We start from the raw sequence: 20,543 nt of genomic DNA, 5'->3' as shown, positions 1-20,543 counted from the left end.
AAGCCAAGGGCTGGCCAACTAAGGCTCTGCTGCACTCTGCTCCCAGGACTGCATGAGATGTCTCAAATAGTGACCTATTGGGTACCAGTCTTCTTTTTAAAGAAATGGCAGAAATGAATGATGTGCCGCTAAGGGGCTCCAGACCGGCCTGCAAAGCAACACATGTCACTCCAAGCCCAGGGGGCAAGCAGAGCCTGGGCAGTAAGCTCCTTCTCCTGCCTCTCGGCTTCAGAGTCAGCTGTGCTCTCAGCTGTGGGCATTGCATGTGAACTCGTATTGAAATGGGGCTCAGGAGATGAGTCAGTAGATAAGCACTTTCCGGGTAAGTGTGAGGACATATGCTCCAATTCCCAGGACCCCAGAAAGCTGAATGCAGTAGCACGGGCCTCGGAATCCCAGAGCTCTGACAGTGAGAAGGGCAGGGGAGATAGGAGAACCCCAGAAGCTCTTGGGCCAGCTACTCTGGCTTACGCAGCAGCAGCTACAAGGAGACTCTGTCTCTTCTACTATGTAGAAGTCAGTGACAGACTTGTACACTGTGCGGTAAGCTTACCCACGGACACACACACGCCCGCACCCACGCAGGCACACAAGAAACAAAATAATTTGGAATTCTCTGGTACTAAATATTACTTTTTTAAAATAACTTACTTATTTGTATTTTATGTACACTGGTGTTTTGCCTGCATGCATATCTATGTGAGGGTGTGGGATCCCCTGGAAGAGGATTAAAGACAGTTGTAAGATGCCATGTGGGTGCTGGAAATTGAACCCGGATCCTCTGTAAAAGTGGCCAGTGCTCTTAACTGCCAAGCCATCTCTCCAGCCCCCTTTTGAGGAAAGTCTGAAATGCTCAGTGTTGCCAAGTCAGAAGTTCAGGGATGATTTTATTGTGTGCTGCCTAAAGCAGATGCATATATCAAAGTGTCTTGTATGTACACACTTGGAAGATGCTGTTGAATCTTTTAAAAAGAATTTAAATGAACAGCTAATTAGATAGGGGATAATACAGAAAGACATGAGGAAGATGGTAAAGTGAGAGTTTTCAAACAGAAAATGTATTCTATACTAAAACTACATTCCACAGGGGTTGCCTCAGCAAGACTCGGGGCTTATTATTCTTGAAATATACTGCGGCTTTGGATGATAAATGCAAACCTAAGTTATGGATAAACGCCTTGGAAGTAAATATATGGGAGGATTCTGCCTACCTGAGAATAAACTACATCAGGTGGAAAACCATACAGTGACTGTAGCAATTCAAATTTCCATTAGGAGATGAAATGGCCTGAGTCCTGTTAGTTACACACAAATAAATATGTCCTCAAGAAGGGATTGTGTATACGGGAAATTGAAGTGTGTTACGAAGCATGGTGAAATGTGGGTTATCACAAATGACTTACAACACCTGTGTGGGAAAGAGGGGGAAAGGGAGTAGAGAATTCTAGTATGGATCCCAAAAGTTCTTGATGCCCAAACATTAGAGCTGCAGGAAACGCGTCAGTGGTGACTTCAGGATTTGCTTTTGCACTCGGGAGGATGGTCTTAGAAACAGCACAGCAGCCTGTGCCATTTGTTTTCCATCTAGCTAGTTTGCTTCCTGTCCCCTCTGATGATTCATTGGCTGTTGCCAGGCCCTTGCTTTGGAGGCAGCAGGGACTGTTGCAGTGAGTCTAGGTACTTACATAAAGGTAGACACCTTGAGTTCAGGGAAGGGATGGGTTCTTTTGTCTAACACACATTAACCTGAGTTTACTTCAAGGCAAGATCGTCCAATTCTGACCTGCTCCTCGGGTGACTAATAAGCCTTGCAGCCTGGCCTGTGGGGTCACTGCAGATCAGCTCTTGTCTTTGGGAGACTTGACAAGCACTTATGCAGCAGAGTGTTTCCACGAGATGAGGCAGAGCTACTGCTGTGGAACACAATTGACCTTCTTTTGGAGACCCTGTTTGCACGAAGTCTCTAGTGAGGGGTAAAGTGTTTAGGGTACTCCGGTACCTAGGCTGTCCTTTCTTGGGCACACACGAATGGAGATGCATGTGCAGTATTCTTATTGGACTCGGGTATCTTATTTCATGAATAATAATAGTAACAAAAGGTCATCCAGCTGGTAAAGCACTTGCCATGCAAATTTGCCAGCCTGAGTTCAATCCCTGGAACCCATGTGAAGTCAAAGGAGAGAACTATCTCCACAAAGCAGTGCTCTGACTTTCACTTACATACTAACACACACACACACACACACACACAGACACACACACACACACACAGACACACACACAGACACACACACACACAGACACACACACAGACACACACACACACAGACAGACACACACACACAGACACACACACATAGACGCACACACACAGACACACACACACAGACACACACACATAGACACACACACACAGACACACACACATAGACACACACACACAGACACACACACATAGACACACACACACAGACACACACACAGACACACACACAGACACACACACAGACACACACACAGACACACACACACACAGACACACACACACAGACACACACAGACACACACAAACACACAGACACCGTGTACATGCACAATAATCCTAACATTTATTTTTAAAATGATGCCTAATAAAGTATTTGTGAGGGTGAGAGAAGATGTTCTACCCGGCTCTTGTGGGAGCCTGCAAATGCCACGGCCATACTCCCACTCCAGCATGCAGGTCCAGCTAGGTGCCTCAGATACCACTCTATGGCCTTTGAAAAGGGAACATTCACATGCACACCTGCATAGCCTGAACCACTGAATTACTGAATTATGGACAACAATATGCTCAATCATCGTTTTTTTTATTTCTCAGAAAATATCTTTCGTGTTAATGTCACTTAAAATTACTAAGAATATAATGAGAAAGCTTTTCAGAATGATCATCATCTCAAATAATTTTCCTTTGAGTTTACTATGGGTTATCAGTAACATTTGTAGAAGAGTATTTTTAGAAAAAAAATTTGAGGAACCAATAGTTGTAAGCACTTGCGTGGCCTCCTGGAAAAACCTCATAAGACAGGAGAGAGGGCTCAGCTCCTAAGAGCACTGACTGATTTTTCAGAGGTCCTGAGTTCAGTTCCCAGCAACCACCTGGTGGCTCACAAGCATCTGTAATGAGATCTGGTGCCCTCTTTTGGTGTGTAGGCACGCACACATTTATTATATATAATAAATAAATAAACCTTTTAAAAACAGAAAAGAAAATCCATACATAGAGAAACACTGTCTTGAACAATAAAACAAAAAGACAAAACAAAAAGCTAACTGGCAGGAGTAACCCTGTGCTCCTTGAGTAAAACTGGGAACTGCTGAGCAGTTAACTGGGTCACTGGTCAAAGCTTCAGGCTAACAATATCCCAGTTATTCCCATCTTAGGAACTGGGAATGAACAAGTCTGTTCATACAACTGAGTTTCCAGGTCCTCGTTTAGATGAGCTATGATTTTTAAAATTATCAAAAGTCTCCATTCATTCTGTGAAGACCTGGATTCTGGGAGTACTTGACCAACTGCAGAGCAGTTGAGAAAGTAACCGGGGCAGTGGCCTGCACCTATGATTCTAGTGCTTGCAGCTTAGGAAGGACAGTTACTGTGGGCCACACGATGATTACCGGGCAGCCAGTGTTACATAGCAAGACCAGGTCTCAAAACATACATAAAGCCAAAGCTGAAGATGGACTGGAGTTGGGTCCCCACCACCCATGTTGCATTGCTCACAGCCACCTATAACTTCATCTCCAAGTATCCTGTGCCTCTGAGCTCTTCAGATATCTGTGCAGACATGCACATACCCACTCAAATATGTACACAGAATTATAAAGAAAAATGTGAAAAAAGTTTTTCATTTCACTTAAGTATTCCATGGCAAAGTTAAACTAGTATGCTGTCCTAGTGGGTGTCAGACTGTTCTGGAAGAGCTTAATCTATTTTAGCTGATCATGGCTTGCTGATGGTGAGAGTCGATTTTTTTTCCTTTCCTCTTTGCTCTCCTCTCCCTCTAGAGTTCCTCTGCTTCCTCCTCCCACAGGTGCTCACATTTTTCATGATATGCATATTGATGACCAAATATTCATTATCGTCATGATAAGCATATTGATGACCAAATATTCATTATCGTCATGATATAAGTTGTAAAACGGTTGCTCAAATATTGCCTGTACTGAGAAAACTTTGGTGACAGTGTCTAATTTTTTTTAGTTACAGTCAGGTCTTAGGTTTCCTCTTCTAGCCTTTTCTTCTCTCCACACTTGAGCGTTCCTCTTTTCCCAAGGTGGCTTTCCATAGCTGAGTCTCCTCTCCTGGGATGATTTTAGAAACCTCTTCTGAGGATAGCAGAGGGAGAGACAACACGAATCAGTGTATCTACCTGAGGTTCCAGTATTTTCCATGACCTCTGTGTTTATTTCTCTCCTTGTCATTTGGCATACTGTTGACTCTTAAGAATAGTGTAGAGATTCATGTCTGAATCGTGTTTACTCAGCCATGGGAGAAAAATCATCTCCTTGTGTTATTTTACTGGTATGTTTAAATCATTTATTGAAAGATAATATAACAAAGTCTTTCAAAAATCTATTTTTCTGTTCTAGAACTGAGACTTTTTCTTGTGTTTTGTTGCTAATAAACAAGCAAGAATTGTCTTCACATAGTTTCACACTGGAATGGGCACTAAATTAAAAAGACTCGTGGCTCTCAAAAGATGCTCTGGGCCATAATGATAGATTTTATACGGTCTGGGCATCAGGAAATCTGGCAGGGCAGCTTGGCAATATATGCTTTTCGGAAGCAACCAAAAAAGTTTATGGACAGATAAGGGGGAAATATGCATAAACAATGGAATATTGTTCTATTATAAAAAGAAAACAATCTGGTCCTTTGCCACACCACGGATGACACCTTTGATGGCATTATACTAAGTGAATAAACCCTTCACAGACTGCTAATATTTCGTGATGGCCTAGGAGACATCCACGGAGTCAGACTTGTGAAGAGAGTCTCCATTGTCTGCTGGAGACTATAAGAAAGTGTCTGGTTGACAGATAGAGTTTAACTCATATATGATGAAAAGGTTCAAGAGATGTGCATTCTTCCCATAGCTGACAACACCATACTGCACACTAACACAATTTAAGAATATAACCATATTGTGTTTTTTATCACAATAGAAAACTTTAGATATTAAGACTTGTCTCTCTGGAGCTGTGGAATATAGCAAGTAAACTGTCAAATGAGCTTTTACACAGACTGATATATGCTAGAGCTTTTTTTTTCCTCACATGGATTTTAAAAATTGCCATAAGTGAAACAAAACCATATCCTCAGATGGCGACCTCATCTGCTGCCTCCCCGCAGCCCTGGAACCTTGAGCGCCTCCTTTTCTACCATCGACCTGTCCAGAGACGAATTGGCACTCTCAACTCAGGAGGCCTTTCCCGGCTGACAGACCCCCAAGTCTTCATGTCCACAGAGACATGGGGGATGGAGAGTCCTTGCGGGCTCCGATGTTCAGCCTCCCCTGAGCTTCTCCTTTGGCAGTCCTCTAAAATTCAAGACCCTTGGGTGGCCGTGACAACGGGTCACATCCACTCTGCTGACTCTGAAGAGCTCGTGCATCTGTTGTCTGTGACATGCTGCAATCAAACTCAGGTCAAGGGACAGAATGCCTATGTAGAGGGGGCCGGCGGCACTGGGGTGACTGAGCAGGGTGGCTGGCTGTGCCCCTCCCCTTGGTGTCTGAGACTGCATCTGCACGCTCACCACCCTTATGTTGCTGACGTATCCCCACTCACGCTCACACACTTGTCTCCACAGATGGTTTTCTGTTTCTCACCGGTTGGTCACACTCTGCGCATTAGAGCCCGGAAGTTCCCAGCCATAGTTAACTGCACAGCTATTGACTGGTTTCATGCATGGCCACAGGAGGCTCTCATCTCCGTCAGCAGGAGCTTCATTGAAGAAATAGAGGGGATTGAGGTAGGTTGTGTCAGCCTGAGGTAAACAGGCACCCAGGCATACACAAGTCTTAGCATACTATAGGCAGGCAAATGTCAGTTTCTCAGTTTTGATGCCAAATAAGTAAGTATCTAGTTGCTTCTTTTATGTTGTTTTTCATTGTTTCTGGCTTTTTTTGCATTGTTCGGGGTGGAACCCTGGCCTTGTGGGGTTATGGGTTATGTTTGTCCCTTCTTGATAAGGTTGGTGCCTCTGATGATGTTTTTAAATCCGTGTGAAATAAACTGCAGCCTTACCTCACAGAGTGTCCTCCAGCAGTCAGGAGGACTGAGTAAAGTACTTCTTTCTGAGTAAAGAAGGCAACTGTGAAGCCAGCCCCCGGAGTTCCCAGCCTGGAAGTCTGGTGCCTTTCCCCTTAGAGACTGTGTTAGAGTGTCTCCCAGAGAACTTCCTTTTCTCCTCCCTTTGAGCAATAAGGTGGGAGTGCCTAGAATAGGCCCAGAATTACTGGAAGGAACCGTCCAAGCCAGATGGGTTTGGGGCCGGATAAGAAGCTAATGTCTCAATCAGTCCTCATTCTCTCTTTACTCCAGACATTATACCCATCTCCGTCCAGAATCGCACTGAAGAGCTTTCTTAGATACTGCATCCTCGGGGTGAGATGGGGAGAATCCAGGCACACTTGTAGAGCTGACTAGTTAGTATGCAGCTAGCTTTAGTGGTCAGTACATCACAGGGATGGGGCAAAGCATTCACCTCTGCAGCACACAGCATCTTGTAGAGAGAAACCCACTTCTCCTTTAGATCTTGTTTTGTTTTTTTGTTTTTTTCATAAACATTGTCTCTGAATCTGCTCAGCACTGGACTGCTATTAGAAGCAGCATCCACCATGGAAGACACACCTGGGCCAGGAGCATGCTCCTGCCTCCGTTCTCCTTCTTTGCTCCACAGACGTGTGTGAGCAGCACATTTAGAGAACCATTAATTATGATAAAATAGTCATTGGATTCCTTGAGCAATCATGAGGTTCCTCAGATGGCTGAAGTGCTGGGGCACCATCTTGTCTTCCATCAGTGAGAAGGAGGGCTCGGATTCTGAAACTAAGGGAGCCAGCGTGTGTAGTGTTATATCAGGCTGAAATGAAAGAGTAAACTGCTTTCTGGACATTGTTTTGATTTTCCTCTGTTGGTAGGAAATCCGAGCTAGCAGCTCGACGTGCACACCTCCAGGGCTGCCCATCTGTGCTGCCCTGAGTCTGTCTGTGTCTGCTTCCCCGTGCAGCAGCACTGCAGCCTGGCTGGACCGTAGACACCTGCTGGACGCGGCTGGCTTTACAGTCCCGAGGGCTGCCCAGGTGCTGAGCTCCATCCGACGGTGTCATGCGCCTCCTATAGGATCTTGGGTGTCAAATAGAAATATTCTTGGAGGATTTCAGCGTTCCTATCGAGCTGAATTATGCCTGCAAACACATTAGCCAGATGATTTCCTCTCAGTGTGCGGGGCTTATTCAACTTCCCCACCTTCTAATTTGTCAAACAGGGGCACTAATTACAATCCAGAGAGCGGTATGTCCACATCCTCCTAGAAACATGTGATCTTTTCTCTAGAGATCAGAAACAGCTTTAAACTTTTGAACAAGTGCTAATTTGACGAATTTATTAGTTTTGATTTCCATCATTAAAACTGAAAGTTATCTGCATAATTTGGGCACTTTCTAATTACTGACCTTTGGTGAGTGGAAGGTACTTATACAAGGTGACCCCTTTTGGCCACAATAAGCCATCTTTCTGTATGTTGACATATAATTCCCATCAGTACATGCTCGGCACTCAGAGCTGTGGGCTGACTGCATTTAACTAATGGGTACTTTTTTCTGTTACCTGATACTGAACCTAGTGACAGCTGACAAATCAGTGAGCAAAACAGTTTGACACTTAAGTGTCGCTACATTATTCACCAGACACTTGTGTCAAAACACACTGCCTCTCCCTGGAACGTGGGAAACAGTGAGGAGAGGGTGAGGTAAGGCAGGAGGAGGGGACTGCCCACATGTTGCTAGGACTCGAGCTGTGGATGCAGGGAGTACGTTGAGGAAGCCATGGGGTGAAGGCCTTAGTGCTTAGTGCACAGGCTGGGAACATGTGGGCAGAAGTAGATGGCTCCAGGGCCTTCAGAGAAAAGCATTGCTTTTGCTTTCTAAGGCAGAATGAGCCTTAGAGATAGTTGAAAGCAGGACCATATGAAAGGACAAACTTTAAATGTAAATTTAAAATATGAGCTGTCTGGGGAGGGTGAGTTCTATGCTGGAAACCGTAAGGATGGAAGCCGCCCATTTGTCTCAGGCATGGCGGCTGAATGACACAGGAAGAAGTGTCCCTCTGGGGTGAGGCTTCAGTGTGGTCTCAATACCATGTCACATTACAGTTAAATACAGCAGTACCCTGAGAGGGTGTAACATGAGACAGCAGGAGTAATCCGCTCAACTTGAGAAGTCACCTGTCTGCCATATTTAGACTTGATATTTCTCCAGTGGTCTACAGATTCATCTTAAAAACAATGTACCCCACTAAAACCAATGTACCTGTATATGTGCAAACACACACACACGCACAGATATGCACGCGCATGCCAAACATTACATTATCTCGTCAGCAATGGCTGTGCCGTACTGATGATTTCTTTGCATTGTCTGTCAGAAGTATCGCTGCTAACTTAAGACACAGAAAGTTGACCATGCCATATACTAATCCCACTTGGGGAAAACACTGCTGGAAAAGTACAGTTATTACCATAGTTCTAAAGTCAAACTGTGGCCCTGCTGGTAGCCTTAGTGAACTAGGCTTGGCCCTACACACTCAATTCAATGATTAAAGAAACATGGAATGTGGAAACAGAAGAGAGAGTTGAATGTGGCCACATTGGAGAGAAGAAGAGGAGCCCAGGGACACCCCAAGTCTGCCCTACAGGTACTGTGACACTCCAAGTCTGCCCTACAAGCGTTAGTGACACCTCAAGTCTGGACTTCAGGCACTAGCATGAGCTTAGATTTAGATAGAGCGTGTGAGGAAGTCCTGGTCAAGGTGTGGCCCCACCCGTCGTTGCCCCTGCACTGTCTCAGCTCTGCCCTGTCCTGCAGTGTGGTCCGCTAAGTTGTCAGAGGCATGTGAAGTCTCTCCTTCTTATAGCTGCTGCCAGGGCTTTGGTCTGTTTCATTCCTATCGTTGGATTCCTGCAGAAGTTATAATTCTTTGGAGTCATTGTCTGATAGCTGAAGAGACGGCCATACACATCCCTTTAGAATGTCTAGTCATGTACAGGGTGGTTACACTAAAGCCATTTTGAAGTATCAAGAGAAAACCAAAAGGAGATCTCTGGGATCTGCCTGAACTTCACGCTAGCTTCGGCTTCTGTCTGCAGATGGGTCAGAAAGGCCACCAGTGTTTATACCCTTCTCCTTTACACATGCCTGCAAGTATGACCTTACATTTTTGTTGCTCTACGCCTATTAATCAAAATTAGAATAGAGTTTTTAAATGAGTATTGCTTCCCAAGGTTCGTACAACTTTCTAAAGTTTAGGAATTCCTCTACCCATGAAAGGAGGGTCCAGTTTTCATGGTGGCCTGGGAATCTGGGTTCAGCAAGAACCAGCTACATGAAAGTTCATCATTTTGTGGCTTTTCTGGGTGTGCTAGTCTTACTAGCCGCAACAGCTCCAGCCTTATCCTCCCATAGCAAGGCTTAGCTGGGGCTGGGAGATGGTTCCGGTTCCGTGGGTACCAAGCACTTACCACACAAGTGTGAGGACTGGAGTCTTGATCCTGCCAACCACATAAATGCTGGGTGGGAATTCCAGCGCTAGAGAGGAGAGATGGTGGTTCCCCAGAGAAAACCAGCTGCCTGCCCACACTAGCTGAATCAGTGAGCTCTGGGTTCAGCTGAAAGATGTGTGTGTGTGTGTGTGTGTGTGTGTGTGTGTGTGTGTATGTGTGTGCGTATGTGTGTACATGCATGTGTGCGTGTATGCGCACGTGTGTGTGCGTGCATGTGTGTGTACATGCATGTGTGCGTGTGTGCGTGTGTGTGTGTGTGTGTGTGTGTGTGTGTGTGTGATAGAAAGTGATCAAGGAAGACTTCCAGGACCAACCACTAGTACACACACATAGCTGCAAACATACACACAGTAATGAATGAATGATTGAATGAGTGAGTGAGTGACTGGGGTGACAGGTGGAGACAGCTCACTGGTAGCCCTGCTGTGGTTGGGTCCCAGAGCCCAGGCTTGCCTTTTACTGCATTTGTGCAGTTCTTTTGAAAGAACATAAAAGGAATATTGAGAAGGACCCCTTTTGTGGGCAGTAGGAAACATGAGGGCTTACTTAATTTTTCAGGCCTAAAAATGTAACCGAGGCCATAGGATTCCAGCCCTGGGGCTGCCTCCACAGTGTGTGTCAGGGTGAATGAGCGCTGTGAACAGCTTCTGTGCTCAGAACTCCACTCCTCTTAGTCGCGTTAGATTCTCTATAACAAGCTGCTTCTGCCCTGACAATCTAATACTGTTTAGTTTACCAACCCCTAAAAGGATGAATTATAAATACTAGAGTTTACAACTTGGTAGTTTCACATTTAAAAAGTTGACACAAATAATATCCAAGAAAACATTTTAAGATATCTCTTTAAGAGTATGATATCATAAGGGACAAAATTCTCCTGGGTTTAACTCAGACAACAGCAGGAAACCCCTTTCATCTCCTGTTTTTCATTTGCCTTTCTTATAAATCCAAATTTCATTTTTTAAACTGATATGGTCTGGTTTGCTGGTTTGGAAAGAAATAGCACACACACACACACACACACACACACACACACACATAATTTGCGTTCACCGTTTCCTGGCGTCCTCAACAAGGGGCACTGAGCACTGGGCTGAAAAGCCAGGGCTCCTGAGTGACATCCCACCAGTCACCATGGAATTCATGTTTCTGTGTTTACAGCTAGCTAACTGAGAGACTGGAAAATAAACATTTCCTTCCTCGTGTGACGAAAAAAGCCATCTTATCTATGCATTGAATTTCGCAATGGAGACAGCATGGCTTCCAAAGCAATCTTAGTGGGAAAGCCACAGATTTAGAGCCATTTCATAATGCCTCTCTGCTTATTTTTATTTTTGCCTTCACCATGATTGGCTGCAAAATGACTACAAAATGGTGTCAACTGGTTCCGCTGAAGGGCAAATCTGGCAGAAATGATGATCTTCCCTGAGTCTCTGAGAGTGTAAGCTCCAGCAGGCTCTGCGGCAGCCCTCAGCGGCCTTCTCTGCTCCCCACTCAGAAGAAAACTAGAGACAAATGAATGACAGAATAAATAATTTATGCTAATGAAATTACTGCAATTAGTAGTTCTACAATGACCCTTTTAAAAGCCACAGCTGTTAGTGCCAGGAAGTGCTGTCACTACTGACCTTATCATAAGAGAAAGTGACAAATTGAGAATGCGGGGAGACCAGTCACAAGCATCAGAGGGGTCTGCTCTGGAACGACTGAGTTTTCTGAAAAACAGTGTGAATTGCAACCAGCTGCTCCCTGGCTCGCGAGTCTCCCATGCTGGGCCATTTTGTTAAGCCCCATAACAATAGTTATTTTGCCCCATTGAGACAAGTTGTGCCGGGCCACTTCCAGCTCTCCCGGAAGCCACTCTTTCCATCGGAGATTTACAAATGAAACTGTTGTTAAGAAGGAGCTTTTCAGGGCTGCTGGGGAGCCTCCTCATAAGGATCATGGCTGGGCAGGAGCCAGGGCGTTTTGTCAGTTGTTGCTGTTTTTCTCTCTATAAGGAGGTTATGCTTGGCTGAGGAGGGATTTGTCTGTCGTAGGAAGGTGTGTCTGAAAGTTCCTGTCAAAGCAACATGGGTCAAGAGCAGATAGGTGCACGGTTATATTGGAGCAAGTTGTTGGGAAGATAAAGTCCTCTAGGAAATATGATGCATATGACATTTATAGACTTGCTCATAAGTTGTATTTTCTGAACCCACTAATTGCTAACAGGCATGCATCTTGAATCCCCCTGAATTCAGTACAATTCAAGATTTACATCCCTGAGTTTTTCCTTTGAACACACATTCTTTCAATTACTAGGGAGACAGGTTTTTAACCGCCCCAATGGTGCACTCACGTAATGATCTCCCATTCATCTGTGGCTTGCCGTAGTGCTAGGAATCTGTGTATTTAACGAGGCCGTGTGCCGAGGAGCAGTTTGCCGCGCTGTGCTGCTCACAGTTCCAGTCGCAATATTGATGGTCCGGGTTTGAAACGTTTAACTGCATCATCAGCCACTTGTGTGCAGTTTTCCTGAAGCTGCCTGAGTGTTATTGACAACACTTTGGTAAATTATGTGTGACTTTGCAAAGAGTTGGTGTAGCTCATTTAATTCATATTAATTGATTTTTAGGCCTCCCCTGATTAATTGAATCTGGTTCATCTTGTATAGAATGCAATAAATAATCATTAGAATGAGGGAGATGTGGCTGTACAAATTAAAAAGTTAACTATTGCAGAAGTCACAGAGGACACCAGAAGGGACAGGCAGGGACTCTGCAGGGGGAGGGCTTTCTGCTGTTGGTGTTCACTTCTCCAATAAGAATAGAACTGCCCAGCGTATTTCCCCTCAGCGGCTTGGAGAGTTTACCCATCCATGTTGGTTGACCTGGATTCCCATAAAGCTCCATTTCTCTGATTCAGCTTCTTTGTCCCCTTGGCTCTGCATTGATTCTTTTTGTCTAAAGTTCAGCACGGAAGTGACCTCTCCCGAAAAATACCCCTTGGAATATTGTCTTGCATGTTTTCTTTTTCTCATATATTTGAGAGCTCAAGTTGTGAAGATCTGGGCTTTGTCCATTCTATTGGCTCCTGAGTTTGGATGGGAAGCACATAAAAACACCCTTTGTCCTACCTGGCTAAAAGACAGTAGGAAATTTGCCCTGGCTTTTAGAAAGAAAATACTGTATAATTTCTGGTATTTTTTCCTCTGTTTTCTAAATTATATTTTCAATTCGAAAGAATTTCATGAGAAATATCATATCAATGTTTCAGCCACAACACAAAGATTCGATTAGCCGTTTCATGGCCCATGTTCACAGCAGTGTAAGGGAAATGAGTGCCTGCTATTACCAGAATGAGAGAAGATACAGTTACGCCACCCCGAGGAGTTTCCTGGAGCAAATATCGCTGTTCAAGAGCCTGCTGAAGAGGAAGCGAGAAGAGGTACAGCAGAGGAAGGAACACCTGGGGAATGGCATCCAGAGACTATGGACCACCGCCTCACAGGTGCGACCAGAGACAGGGTGCCTCTTTCTGAGGGACCCTCTGCTTGCTCACAAAAGAAAACAAGGTTTCCTCTTTCATGGTTTTTTTCTTGGCATTTTTGAGATTATCGTATAATTACAACATTTTCCCCGTCCCTTTTCTCTCTCCAATCCTTCCCATTCTCCTTCATATCCATTGCCTCTTTTTTCACTGTTATTGCATACACACACACACATACACACACCCGCACACACACCCGCACACACACACATACACACATACACACACACGCACATACACGCACACACATACACACACACACATACACACACATGCACACATACACACACATACGCACACACACACGCACACACACACACATACACACACATGCACACACATACACACACACACATACACACACGCGCACACATACACACACACGCACACATACACACACACATGCACACACATACACACACAGACACACACACATACACACACGCACACACATACACACACATGCACACACATACACACACATGCACACACATACACACACACATACACACACAGACACACACACATACACACACGCGCACACACACACATACACATACACACACACGCACGCACACACATACACACACATACACACACACATACACACACACGCACATGCACACACACACATACATATTTCTAACTACAGCTTGTTTAGTCCATACACCTTTGGTTATATGCATGTTTTCAGGGCTAGTCGTTTGATACTGGGGAAGAGCACCCTCTTCCTCGCAGATCTCCTTGGCTGCTGGTGGTTCTTTGTGTAAGGTTGATACTTCCCCCTCATCCACTTTGTTGTGTTCATTGATCTTGCTCTTCTTCACCTCATGTTTGGGAAGTTGTAAGTATGGCTACTGATGTTTCTAGGAGACACAATCTCCCAGCAAACCCCTGATTCTGCAGCTCTTACAAGCTTTCTGCCCTCTCTTGCACAATGTCCCCTGAGTCTTGTGTGTGGAGGCATTTGTAGATGCAGATATGTTTGGAGCAGGACTTCACACTCTGCCGTTTGTGGGTTGTGGTTTTCTTAGCGGTCTCTGTCTGAAGCAAAGAGAAATTTCCTGATGAGGAGACTACACTTACCTGTGGATATAAAAATATCTATTTGTGAATCGCTGCCCCCAGAGATGGAAAGTGAGTCCCTATTGCTGAAGATGCTATGCACTTCAGTAACAGGCAAGGCCCAGGGACCCACAAGCAGGAAATGACCTGAAAGCCTCCTCCCTGAGGCCTTTCACAGTACCAGAAGGCACCATGTACACTTCCTAAGGAGGGGAGGAGCCAGCGGTTCCCCCTGGCTATGATTCCTATGAGCCATGCTAACAACCAGCAGGGCATAGTCACTCAAGGGACAGCAGTGGCACACAAGCCTTTGCAGTAACCACCAGCTCTCAAATATGACTTAAGAACCACTTAACAGTAGTGAAACCATGCCTGGAACTGGAAACTCAGCTTCCTACTCAGTGCTAGTAGAGTCAAGTTTACTGCAGGAGAATCTATCTATAATCTATAAGCAGCATAATCACTAGGCTTCCTCTCGAAGCAGTACTCACCTGGGTATCTCCAATGCCTAGTTTTGCCTTGCATAGTTTGAAGACGGAGGATACACTTTCTTTTCTGAGTGAGGAAAGGAGCGACAGTTACTCTCAACCCAGCTGGTTTGAGGACATCTTCTCCTCTCAGCCTGAAGCTGTGCAGAGCAGTGTGGATTTGGAGGGACAACTTTTTCATTTCCTCTCTAGCCTTTCCTTCTTAGGCTCTGGCTTGGAGTCAGGGGTTTTGCCATTTTGCCAGGATGGAAGCAGGATTCCTGCTGTCTTAGACACTCAGCCCCAGCGAGGCCGTCATGACCTGACTGATGACGGTGGAGTGGCCCTAGGCTGCACTTCTCCCTGACCTCCAGGTGGACGTGCCTATTTCAGCCACCAGTTCTCTCAGACATCCTAGCCTCTGTGGTCAGCTCTTTCTAAAGGGTAAATCAAGAATCAGTGCGGGAGTCTTATTTCATTGTTAAAGCCAAACCCAAATGGGACACAGGTATCACTCCTACAGTGTTAGAAGGGAGTTCAAAATATTTAACACAGAGTTAGAGCTGGTCTCTGAAGCTTGTCTATGTCATTTTGGTGGTGGATGTTGTCCAAGGTGTCACACAGCCTCAGTGGACCAGCCTGGCCTTTCCCTGTGCTAACTGGGCCTAAGCTACAGTGGATTCTGAACATTGCTGGTAACTGTCAAAAGATCCATCAATAGGTCCTCCCATGTGTTTCCTGCAAGATGGTGTTTTATAGTTTCACATGCCAAGAACTTGTGTTTGATGAAACACTACTTGTGATTGGGAATGGGAGGCTGGAGGGAGGGTTTCAACAAGGCCCGTAATGTGTGTCTGTACCAGATACTTACTCCTCTCCCTTCAGTTCGCCTTTACTGTCCGGGCTATAGGCGGCATCTTATGCTCCTGTATCACATCCTCTGCTCTCCTCTTCTTCTGCAACCCATGCCCTGTTGGTACTCAAAGAACACACCCTTTGCCTTAGCGCTAGGTTCTGCATTGGATGGTCTGTGTGGCTCTGCACAGACACCGCAGAGGGTAAGAGGAATGAAGAAAGGCACGCTATGTTGGCTGGCAAGGGGAACTACTAGCCAAGCTGCACCGGGCAGCCAGATACTCTGTAATCAAAGACAGCTCATGTCTAAGTTATTCACTTCCAGCAGCTTCCCTTTGAGAGGACAAGAGAGCATCCCAGGAGTCACTAAGCTCATTGTCCCACGGCCTTTGTGATCTTGGCCTGGTGTCCCGAGGTGTCAAGGGCTCTGATGAGCACCTTTGTTAGTATTTCCCTGAGCAGACAGATTTAGTAGCCAAGAAAAACCCCTGCCCACAAACAGTAATCCTGTGTCCTGAAATGCAGTATTCTGATTTTCTCATGTGAAAAAAATAAATGGCGCTACATTTTGGCAAATAAAAATAGAAGTCAAATCGGAGTAGAAATAGATGTGTGCCCCCTGAACTGGTAGGGATCCCCAAACCCATGTGGAAGACAGCCCTGTTCTCATTAGAAGTGGTTCCAAAGTGACAACTCTTCCTTCAGGTGGGGAATCTGAAAACCAGGCTGGCCTCTCAAGAAGCCGAGCTCCAGCTCAGAAATCATGATGCTGAAGCCCTGATCACAAAGATCGGGCTTCAGACGGAGAAAGTGAGCCAGGAAAAGGCCATCGCCGACGCGGAGGAGCGAAAGGTCAGACTCTTTCCACCATTTAGAGTGCTGAGCTATATTTAGCACAAAATAAACCTTTGTAGGTGAACAATTTTGAACAACTTCCTCTCCAGGGAGCACAAAGTCTAAGGAATTATTATAGCTACACATGTAACAGCATTTCACACCGTGATTACCACTTGACCTTTCTTTACATTATGCATTTTCCCAACCTTTTAGCTCCTTAATGATATGAAAGAACAATAAATACTGAGCTCATTCAAGCATATAATGGATGTGGATCTTGCACATCAGGCCTATTTGTAATACAGTAAAGGTCAGGGAGTCGCGGCGGAGGTTTCTAAAGGTTTCCAGTTTTTAGGCAAATTGAACAACTCAATTGTTAACAAAGCCCATTCCATCACTTTGCAAGATGGTTTTCAAGTTTCACATTTTAATAATACAAGTAACATTCATTATGAAGTCCTAGGCTGAATGCCTTCTTTCCTAGCGGACCCAGGCCCTGGTGTTCTGTGCAATGGTTCGCTGCTGGAAACAACAGCCTTTTGGGTTGTGTGGGGCTGCTTTCTTTGAATTTGAGTTCCTAGCATCCCCCAAATAAATAAGACTTCCACAATTTTCATTCAGCAAAAATGTAATGTGTTTCCTATGCATCTTATTTTCCAAAGGATACAAGATAGCAAACATAGATAGTTAATAAATACTCACTCATTGAAATTAATAAATACTTTATTATTTGAGGCAAAAATTATAAGTAGGGTGATTTAATTAAAAGCTGGAAATTGCTTGAGTCCGTGGCCACTTTGCTGTTGTTTTGCATTGCGGCACACCAGAAAAATCTACGATTTTAGTGGTGGAGCCAGATGTTGTTGGTGACACTGGCCATTCTTGGTGATGCTGACTGTCCTGGGGGTGTGGTTTTGGAGGAGTTCTTAGGAAGCCTGCAGTGCTTTCTTATTGACTTTAGCAGCGGCTGTGTGTGTGTTAGCGGGAGATCACAGATCTACCCTGCAGCAATTATGTTCAGAAAAGGTACAGTACACAGCAAAATAATGCTTAATCAGGAGAAGGCTAATTACTGCTAATAAAGCCGCAGCAGACAACATAATTTGTCGTGAGCCGTGTTTAATTTGATGGTGTGGTTGAACCTGCTCATTCCAAACACATCTGAAGAAATGCACATTCGTTCCAACTTTATTCCTCACAATCACCCTCACCCCAGAAGCCTTCCACCGGGACTTCATCCTGGTGCCCAGTGCCACAGCGTGAAACTCAAACCTGCTGAGGATAAAAACTCACTCTTACCTGGCATTAAAATTTTACAGCATCCTGCAAGGGGAAGGTAGACGAATTCCAGCCTCACACACTGGGTTAGTTCAAGTTCCCAGCTCAGCTTCCCATAGGGAGATACAGTGGCGTGTATAGAGAGAGGCTGGTGCAGATTTCTGCCAAGAGGACAGACAACAGGAAAGGGGGTGTCGGGGTATTGAGTTACCTGTGAAACACTTGGGTGCATCAGTAGCTTCTTACTTGGAGAAGCCACTAGTTAATCTTTTTTAAAAATAAAATAAAATAAAAATTCTGTCATTGGTGAAACATGCAAACCATGTCCACAGAACAATGGATTTTCTGTTCTGAACAAAAGAGCTTCCCAAGTTTGTATGTATGTATGCATATGTTTGTATGTGTGCGGCTGTGTGCCACCAGCAAGCACTGCACTAACTGGGCTGTCTCCCTGTTTCTTGCCTATATTCTAAAGGGAATGGCCATCAGGGCTGCTAAACACACACTAGTAAGAATTAGATGGAGAATTCTAAAACTTTCTGTGGACCAACTTCTTGGTTCAGCTGGATTACCTCTTAATTTGTTTGGGGAAATCTAAAACGAAAAGTAAAAAACAGAAAGATGGCTGCTTACTTCTGGTTTTTTATTTGCTTTATTTATTTATTTATTTATTTATTTATTTTTGGTTTGGTTTAATTATTAGGGGCATCTTATAATCAAGTGGTGAGAAGCCCTTTTGGAGTACTTTAAGTCTGCTTGGTTTTGAGTTTGTTGTTGTGTTTGCTTTCCAGAGCTCTGCGCACACACTGTGCTGAGGGTAAATTACTCACCTGTTGCAAATATAGACAAATGTGTTGCCTGATAGCACGTCAGAGTCAGTCCATGTTTTGTGCTGGAGACAACAATGGGGGGCGGCTCAAGGGCTTTCCCTCTCTAATCATCCTCTCTAATTAGGTGGCTGCCATTCAAACTGAAGTATCCCAGAAGCAGAGAGAGTGTGAGGCTGATCTGCTCAAGGCTGAGCCTGCCCTGGTGGCTGCTAAGGCTGCGCTCAATACACTCAACAGGGTAAACTGGGTTCTTGGCTGGTGGGAGGTTCGTAAATAGTCAAAGGTTATGAGAGTGTGTGTCATAAGACGGAGCGGATGGCTCATGTAGCCACATAGCCTTGCAAAAGGACAGACACACCAAAGTTTAGTGGACCCTTGAGGTCATCTTTATAGTTCCACTTCTTTCCCGCCCATCTCATTCTCTAGGTCAGGGTGTCTTAATTCTGTTTTTCTGTTTTAAATTCGTAAGTACAGACACCGCCCCCTTACACCACAGTGACGCCCAACTGGGAGGGATCCATGGATGCTAATGTCTTTCCTATGCTGAATTCCCTCAGTGCAGAGCACTGACTCATAAACAGTGGAATGGTGGGTAAATGAAGACGAGAGCAAGGGAAGGTACCCTAGAGCAGGACTCTGTGACTCTCTGAATACCTGTTAGCTCCCAAGGCCCTGCTGCATGCCACAGCCATAGCCTACTAAATGCTGCTAACCCTGAGGAGTTGGCCTTCCAGCCTTCCAGGAGGCTGTCCCAATGAGTAACGATTGCTCCTATCTTTCATATTATGTATGACTCTGAGAACTAGCCAAAGAGTTCTTTATTTCCTCTCAAATATAAAAATATAAGATGCCTTCATACTGTCAGTGGTAGGACCAAAGATCCCAAGATCCCTGCCATCTCCCCCACTTTGCCCTGGAGAAAGACCTCACGGAGCATCCCGATTCATATGAGAGAAGTGGTCTGTGTTCACCACACCGTATTGCAAGGGAGACTCTGGGCACTGGTATTTTTAAAGCCTGCAGATAGTCTAGTCCTGTTGCGCTCCAGGCCACCAGAAAGAATCCCAGGAAATTTTGTAGGCCTGAATCATGAGATTTAGCTCTAAAGGTAGAAGGATCTAAATTTCACTGCTTTTCCAGGAAAATCCTCAGAAAATCCTCAATTCCTTTCTCGATCTTTTTTGTTTGGTTGTTTAGAAACTATTTGATCAAGAACAAAGCCTTGTAAGAGTTTTATACTGTTATCATAAAACTGAAAATTGTTAAGAATGTGATTATACTATGAGAGATTATTGTATGCTTATTCTACTTCCCTAAAATGATATTGTTAAATATTGCTGAACAAAAGAGAAATGTTCACAGGAAGTCAGTAAACACACTGAGGCACCATGACTCATTTGATTGAAATTATAAAATAATCAAAGTTAAAATAGTAGAAAATTAACAGATTACTTCTGACTAATGGAATGTTTCTTTCTGTCTTTCCCTAAATTTGTGAATTTTTCTCTAAATATATTTACTCATTGTTATGTGAGCAGCTACACCAAGGACACTGCCAATGTGACCACTTCATGATAGGGCTAACGTTTTTATTGTTGTGTGTGTGTGTGAGAGAGAGAGAGAGAGAGAGAGAGAGAGAGAGAGAGAGAGCTAAAGAGTCCAAAGCAGAGAAAGAGAAGTACAGTGAATGTCCCCTGCATAGTGGAGATGACCAGGGCTCTCTGTAAGAGAGGGGACAATAGCCAGAGATGGAGAATAGAGAAAGCGGGGGGGGGGGGGGGGGGAGGCACCTAGCCTTTATAAAGAGAATAGAGCAGGTATCACTAGGGAGGTGAGAAGCCAGCAGGCTACTGTGGA

At 44.7% G+C, this 20,543-nt stretch overlaps 1 protein-coding gene across 1 annotated transcript in view; it reads left to right on the top strand.

Moving 5' to 3' along the window:
• Positions 1–20,543, top strand: part of Dnah11 (dynein axonemal heavy chain 11) — a 326,474-nt gene that overhangs the window by 192,797 nt on the left and 113,134 nt on the right. The window contains exons 55-58 of the mRNA XM_041639057.1: positions 5,855–6,016; positions 13,082–13,315; positions 16,447–16,593; positions 18,811–18,924. Coding sequence (XP_041494991.1) covers positions 5,855–6,016; positions 13,082–13,315; positions 16,447–16,593; positions 18,811–18,924 — 657 coding nt within the window. The remainder of the gene's footprint in view (positions 1–5,854; positions 6,017–13,081; positions 13,316–16,446; positions 16,594–18,810; positions 18,925–20,543) is intronic.

This window comes from Microtus oregoni, unplaced genomic scaffold (assembly GCF_018167655.1).
Source record: "Microtus oregoni isolate MIOR12 unplaced genomic scaffold, Mior012 000056F_ref0000123, whole genome shotgun sequence".
Lineage (NCBI taxonomy): Eukaryota > Metazoa > Chordata > Mammalia > Rodentia > Cricetidae > Microtus > Microtus oregoni.
This window is presented reverse-complemented; position numbering and strand designations above follow the sequence as displayed.